The 7,630-nt window shown below is 52.1% G+C and overlaps 1 protein-coding gene across 1 annotated transcript; it reads right to left on the bottom strand.

Moving 5' to 3' along the window:
- Positions 1 to 359: 359 nt before the first annotated feature.
- On the bottom strand, positions 360 to 7,174 carry LOC128724690 (uncharacterized). Its single transcript, XM_053818411.1, has 8 exons — positions 6,842 to 7,174; positions 4,620 to 4,875; positions 4,168 to 4,541; positions 3,172 to 4,088; positions 2,926 to 3,088; positions 2,715 to 2,821; positions 2,371 to 2,618; positions 360 to 1,558 (listed from the first exon to the last, which is right to left on the bottom strand). The coding sequence occupies exons 1-8, from the start codon at positions 7,172 to 7,174 to the stop codon at positions 360 to 362; spliced, it is 3,597 nt and encodes a 1,198-aa protein (XP_053674386.1).
- Between the last annotated feature and the right edge of the window lie 456 nt (positions 7,175 to 7,630).

Here is a 7,630-nt window from a genome sequence, read left to right as displayed (position 1 = left end):
ACGATGACGGTTTGGGGTGATGATGTTACAGTACGAGATTACGTTCCGTTGATCGATGGTGAGAGATGGCTAATAATGCCCGCGATGGCAAAACGAACGATCTACATGATACGCAATGGGTAATGACGCTAATCTCGGGCGTTTTTCGAGCACTGATCGCTACTGATCGTCAAGCTGCCGTTCCCCGCGAAAAGGGAAGCTGCTAATGAGCATGATTTATTCGCTTCTAAGACTACTTGTGGGATGGACGATGGACGCACGATCGACTACTACTCCACACGGTGTGGCGGGTTTTTTTTTCCGGTTGGTGGCGTGATGAGGCGCTCGCAGCTTTTCTAGAGCAAGGTACTCTCGTACCCTCAGGAGGAAGCGGCCGTGGTGGCGGCGACGGTAACGGACTGGGATTGAGATTGGTCGACCACCACGGCTGTCGCCTGATGGGTGGGTGGTTGATCGGATGATTTGGATGGTTTACCTTTACCGGTGCCGGCTGCGGATAGTACGGTTCCGCTGCCACTGATCACGCCACCGTTGCTGGCGAGTGTCGAAAGGGCCCGTTGTGCGAACCCACCGGCCACTAGGCTGCTCTGGGAGGAGCTGTCCGAGTTGTTGTTGTTGTTGCTGATGGACGCCAAGGACATCGCCATCGGATGGTGCGTTGGGCTTTGGGATGGCGTGCTGTTGGTGCTTTTCGCTTTGCGGAACCAATTGCCCAGTTTGCGGCGACCGAGCGAGTTCGAACCGTAATCCGAGCTGGCCATCACCTGCTGGTGCTGTTGGTGTTGCAAAAGTCCCGCGGTTCCAGCGGCTTCCTTGGGCATTTTTCGAGACTTCTTCGGTAGGGTGTTACCACCCGTTCCGTTGGTGGGAACCGCCATCGGAGGAACCATGCAGCCTACCGCGGATGGGTTCGATTTGTTGAGAGATTCTTTTGCGTGCTGTGAGCCGGCCGATACGGATGAGGCGCTGCTTGCGACCGATGGGCGGAACCCGCTACCGGAATCGACCAGATCGTACACGTTATCGGATCCGGTACCATCCGCGACGTCCTTGCTGTCGTCCACGTAGGGGAAATACTCCCGATCGGAGAGGTTGTCATCGTCGAAGCAGGACGCTGCGCCACCATCCAGTTCCGACACGAAGAGACTTTCGCCACAGAACTGCCGCTCGGACGAGAGCGTGTTGAGGAAGCGCAGTTTGCTGCTGCTACTGCGGAAGCAAAAATCGAACCACTTGTTGCGCGTGTCGCAGTACAACCGCAGAGCGTTCTTGAGCGTTACGCCGAACATCTTGCCATCGGGTAGATTCAGGATACGGCAGTTGTCGAGAAAGATGCGCCCCTTGTAGATGTAGTTGGTGCGCTTGAGCAGGTCCTTCTTGCAGTAGATAAGCTGCCGGTCGAACAGGAACAGCGTGTACGTGTTGTTCCACAGGTTCGGTGACATCCGGATCGCGTCCGTTTGCAGGAACAGCCGCGTGCTGTGCACGTTGATCGACGGACCTTGGAAGTTTTCGAAGCGCGCCTGGATGCGGGACAAGTACTCGCTGTGCCGTTTGCCTGCAAAACCCGGCAGCCGGTCGGAAGATAAGGGGCATAGAAGAAAAGGGTAAGCAAACATAAGAAAGAGAAGGCAACATATGCGGGGAGGGAATGTACAAAAATAAAAAAGGAGAAGAAGAAAAACTAAAAGGACACAACGAAAAGTTGCTACCGAAGCTGACAAACTAAGTAGGCAAGCGTGGTGCAGTAGCTTCCTAGTAACCATTGGCTTTCGTGCACTGAAGGCAACTATTTTCATCTCTCGGAACACTGTGTGCAGAACGGACGGATAATTTAATGCAACAAGGATGGTCAAAAGGGAAAAACCCGCAAAGAAATCGTCCCCGAAAGCAGGACCATCGAAGATCCTGCACGGAACAAAAGTCGGTGGTGTACAAAAGCTGAAGCTAACCCCAGATGACGGCGCGCAGTGGGCTTCGGAGACGAACAGCTCACGGAAACCGATCAAATACATCCCGCTGTCCACGCGCTACAAGCGGACAAAAGTTATCACGATCACGACGATAAGTCGAACAAGCGACGGGAAGGATAAGATCTCTACCGAAATGGTGCAGGAGAGCGCGTCAAGGATCTATCACCACTGAGCGGGACCGAAAGTGGTACGGAAACGGCACACATCGAGAGAAAGCATTCTAAAAAATTCGTACGGCGTACAAATTCTACGTGAAAGCATGCAAAAGACATATCGGGAAATCACTCACTAGCAGGGAGGGAACCCAAACGTTCAAATCAATAATAAACCTTAATTTTCTGAGCAAGCATGCCTACCTGTTCTTATGGGTTAGATTGATCGAGAGGGTCACACTTACCTTCGTTGACCATTTCCGTGACACGGCGCATCGCCGTAAGGGCCATCTCGAACACCTCCCGGCAGTCCATCGTTTCCAGGTCGGATTTGGTGCACTTCCGGTGGAGCATCGTTGGCAGCAGCTCCTTCCGGGTGAGCGAGTGTTTGACTAGTTCGCTGAGGTGCAACGGGTAGCGACATATCCGCTGGATCGGAGCAAGCAGATGCGCCGACAAGGGTAACTCCGGAAGGTTTTCCGCTATCCGACAGCTGTGATGGAGACGCCGACGTACGATATGGGAGAGGTTATTTGATGTAAATGATGCCGGGCGCCATTAAAGTGGCGATTTCTTTGAATGTTCGTACCTTTCGAGCAGCGCGTTTGCTTCCTTATTGTTGGCATAGTTTTCCAGCTCCATCAGCGCCCGGGGGTAGGAGTTGCAGTAGGACGAATACACCATAAAAGCGGATTGCTGCAATAAAAAGGGAATGAAGCGTTAGGTCAATTCGCCAATTGAGAAGCGTCCCCAGCAGCCGCAGGCAGCCCTCGGGCGCGAATCACGGCGCGTACACTTACATACTCCAGGAACACTTCACCGATCCGGTTGTTTGGCACCGCGAGCCGTAACGCGTCGAGGAAGGTTTGCTGGAATCGCCAGATCTTTTCCAGGTTGGAAAATATCAGATTTACACTTTCCACCGAAAAGATGTCCTCCCGTTCGCGCAGAGGTTTGATGAAGCTGAATCGAGAAAAACGAAAGTTGTATATGACATGATTTATGTTGAACATCGTTAATTGGACACACTCCCGTGCGCTTCTTACCCTAAACAAAGCGAATTGAGCAGCTTCACGTAATTGATCTCCGTCTCCAGCAGCTCCTTGATGATGTTCTCCTTCGTTAGATCGTGACTAGTGGCACCCTCCAGCGGTTCCCCGCCACTCGTGGAGCCTTCGTTCGTTACCGACAGCCCTCCCATCAGCCGGCTGCTATCACAATTACCTCCACCGTCACCGATCAGTGTCGAGGCGCTACTACCCGCGTCATCGTCCTCACCAGCAACACCGTAATGTTGCTGCTTGCCCGTCTCGCTACTCCCACTGTTGCTGATGATGATGATCTGCTTCGGTTTCGCGTACGTGGGTACGATCTTCACGAAGTCCTTCGGGAACCATCCACAATCGGATGACTTCCGGTCGTCTCCACCGTTCGCTACAACCGCATCCGATTTTAGGCGACCCCACCACCAAGGGCCGGCTTCACGCTTCAACACCTCCACCAGGGCGCCCTTTTCGAGACCCAGTTCCTGGGGTCCGCCGGGACGGAACGAAAACAGCACTTCAGCAAACGCCGGTTCAACGATCAGTTCGTCCTCATCCACGACCACTTCGTCCTCATCCGGATGGGACGATATGCTCTCGCTATCGCTCAGATCCAGCTCGGTCGGTATCGTGGTGGATGTTCGCGTGTGTTGTCTTCTTCGCCGCCGTCGGCCATCCACCACACAATCACCACCACCCGCCGGGCCACCGACGATGCAATCCAATCCCGACGGTTGGCTCAACGATTTCCCGCTGAGCCGCGATATGTTGCTAACGTTTTCCTTATCCTTGCCCTTGAGTGAGAGTTTGTGCTTTAGGATGGACGAACTGACGCTGGTTCCGCTTGTGGTGGACACTTTCGCCGAGTTGGCTCGTCGCACCGGTACACCGCCGGTGTACTGCGTGTGAGGTCCTCCATTCTGTGGGCGAAAAAAAAACGTCAAAACGTGGTGGTTAATATCTCACGATCAGACCTCACAGAACCTCCGCTATACCTACCCCATTTTGTGCCCCATCCGGAACACCTTCAGGGTGATGCTCGAGTGGGTGTAGCTGTTGCAGCAACAACTGCTGATCGACATCGTTATCGAGCTCAACCTGAATGCCCGAATCGCCGCTGTTACATTTGTCCCGCCGGTGGGACTTGGTCTTGCGGCGTTCCTTACTCGATCGCCAGATCAGCGGACCGAATCGGTGGTGATGCTGTTGCTGTTGCTTCTCGTCTACGCTCATCGCACCAGTCGCACCGTTCTGGAGTTCGGGCGCACCCAAACCCAGGCCGGTCGTTCCCGTAACCTGAACGTTGGCTGCCGCTTTGGATGTTTTAAAATGGGAAAACGTTTTGCGGAACTTTTGCAGCACACTTTCGGACACTGAAGGAGACGACATCGAGAAAAACAAGTGATTAGCGAATCAAATTGTTTGGATGTGAGGATGAATGATGTCCTTACCGTGCGCCGGATGTTGATGATGATGGTTCGTCGACCCGCCGGCGGACGCTTTGGTATGAACAGTCTTCTGTAGCGGTGACGAGTGCTGGCGCACATTCGTGGTGGGATGGATCGCGTTGGAACCGGTGCTGCTGCTGCTGCTGGTGGTGGTGGTTGTGGTTAGGTGCGCATCCTGGTTACTTCTTCCGGGCGCCTGTGCCGGTTCGATTGGAGCTTCAGAAATCGACGGACTAGAAACGGCTCGCAGCTGCAGGGGCTGGAATGGAAATGTAAACAAACGAATGCAAATATGAATCTTTCGCTCGTCCAAGATCGAATGCGTGTGTCAGATAGATCGCCGAATCGAATTCTGAATCACCGACAGGCCGGGAATTCGTTTATTATACCCAAAACCATGATAAAAGCAACCGATAGCGGTGTGTGAAATTTGCCCGTTCATGTTATGGCCGCTTCCCTCGTGCGGTGGGGCTCGCAGAATTCGCGATAAGGAACTGGAAAATGAAGGTCTTGTGGGGCACTCAAAAAAAAAGACTCCCTTTCCTTCTTACGCGGTAAAAATTCATTCATTCACGCATATTGGAAGCCGCCATTTCTGCCGATCACCGGCAACAATAATGTGTGTTGTTTTTCTAGGCAAGGAAGCGAAAATATGAACGTATATTTTTAAACAATAGTTCGGCGATAAAAACGTCCCACGTGAGCTGATTGCTGGCCCCAAGCACCACACATAGTTGGCTTTTGCTTCTTCCTAGACTCCCCCTCCGTTGGCATAAAGCGAGCTGAATGAAGGACAATGGGATGGGCCAGGAATACCGGCTAATGTGCACAATCACATCCCTTCGGTGGCCGTGGTCTGATAAGCTCATCAAACGGAGCTATTTATGAAACACACGGATTTTGGTGTGCTATTTATACGCAACATTATCGACCCCGGGGAGTTGTTGTCTTAGGACCATCACTCCGAGAATCACTCCATCACTCCAACCCGGTTCCCGGATGCAGAAAAGATGTCGCTCACCCTGCTCACGTGCCATTCATCAATCGAGCGGGAAGGTGGCGTTTAAAATGAAAGTGAAACTGGAGACGTTCCCCCACGTAATACCATTTCTGGGTCCGTTGGCAACATTTTCACTTCACCCGGTGGGTGATAGCAATCGAGAGACAGAGAGAAAGAAGGAGAGCTAGAGTACATGATTGCCGAACACGTACACGATGCGTAGTTCGCGTTATCGAACACACGATCTTATCGGGACAGTTTTGCAACAAAAAAAAAAAAAACGGTGCCACCGGTTGTTAAATTTACAAGCCCACCCCTGACCCCCGTTGAAGGGTGGGTTTGTGATGTTCGATACGTATCAATCTTGGGGCTGCTGCCACGGCCACGTTCCCTAGTGCGTCGTAGGTAGTCATCAAAACGATCGCTACCTTTATTTACCTGTAATGGACGGGTGTAAGTGGTACGATACCATCGCTTACATCTTTCTCCATCCGCCTGGCGGTTAGGGGACGTCGGATAAGAGACGAAAGCGACCAAGGTTGCACATTCATCCCAACCCGGCATGCAGAAAGCTCGGCAGCACGGGATGGCATTCAAGAGAAAACTCTCACCATGCATGCCGCCGCCAATCTGTTCGTTCGGTTTTTCTTTTGTTGTTGTCTCAGGCGATCAAAAGGTTCAACCCATGCATAGTTAACACAAAAGCGTCTTATCATTTCGTATTCCGTCACCTCGAATTCCACACACGTCGCAAAGCGTTTACATCGACTTTATGAATGTTAAACAACCCGGTATCATGCAGCGAAGCGTTTGATCATACATCCGTAAGCGAAATGAGTGCAGGTGATGGGTTTTTTTTGTTCCGTAAAACGAAACGAAACGGATGATTCCCATAGCCTACAAGCGATATTCTTGATACAGCCCAGAAATGAAATGAAAAAAACGGTAACTCAGCATGAACCTGACTGACTGTGAAGTAGTGGCGCGATCGTGCGCGATCGGCGGCGGAATATTTCCACGCCACGATTAAAAGATCGCCCCTGCTGTCGGTTGAGATGATGGATGGGATGGATAAACGCACTCTGACACTATTTCACCTGATTGCAGGTGGCGGACGAACATGGACGAAAAAAAGCTCAGCGATCGACGATCGGTACGCCACATACACACGCACAGAGAGAAACATTTCGAGATTTGTTTTTGGAGCGTCGAAAGCCCTCCCTACCGTTCGCTGATGCGCCCAATTGGCACAGTCGGTCATCGGGAAATCGCCATCCTCATCCGGTCGCAACGCCAAATAATACTCCCGGCCGGATGTGGCCACCGGTTGGTGTTCGCTCCGATGCCACACCGGCCCAATGTCACCGAAACCGACGTAGAAACCGTACGCTCGGATCACACTGACCCCAAGGCGGAGCTTTTCCTTCTGATGGCCGTGATGGTGCGCGTTCACTCCACCACCGACCGGCCGGAACCGGGTAATGCTGTACGATTGCCTGTTTTTCACTAACATTTTCGCGCGATATCGTTCTCTTCTTTTTCGGCAAGTGCTTTCCATTTACGGCACTGCTGCGCGGTGGCGTTTAGCACGTCTGTTTTGAGGGTTTTCCCGCACTTGAGCTATGAGCTTTTCGCTCGCTTTCACTATCACCGGGAGCGGGTATATTAGCTGGATCATTAGTTCTTTCGCAACGCGATCTACTCCTTTCGTTTAGCTACAAACAAAGCACACCGAAAGGGATGTTAATTTCATTTACACAAACTTTACTTGATGCACGCTACCATCGCCATTACGATCGAGCGACCGAGCTATGGCATTCGTTCATCCAGAGAAGCCCGCACTTTGATAAGTCTAGTCGCGAAGGGACTCGAAGTGATAATGAACGCAACATCAACAACCCCCTATGCCAAATCTGATGGATTTTTCGATCGAACGCTTGTGTTGGTGATATTGGCGTTTAGCAGCGCACCCGATTGGGACAGACCCGGCCGCGCATAGCCACCCACGATAAGG

This window comes from Anopheles nili, chromosome 3 (genome assembly GCF_943737925.1).
Source record: "Anopheles nili chromosome 3, idAnoNiliSN_F5_01, whole genome shotgun sequence".
Classification (NCBI taxonomy): Eukaryota; Metazoa; Arthropoda; class Insecta; order Diptera; family Culicidae; genus Anopheles; species Anopheles nili.
The sequence above is the reverse complement of the archived record's forward strand: the minus strand, read 5'-3'. Positions and strand labels throughout refer to the sequence as shown.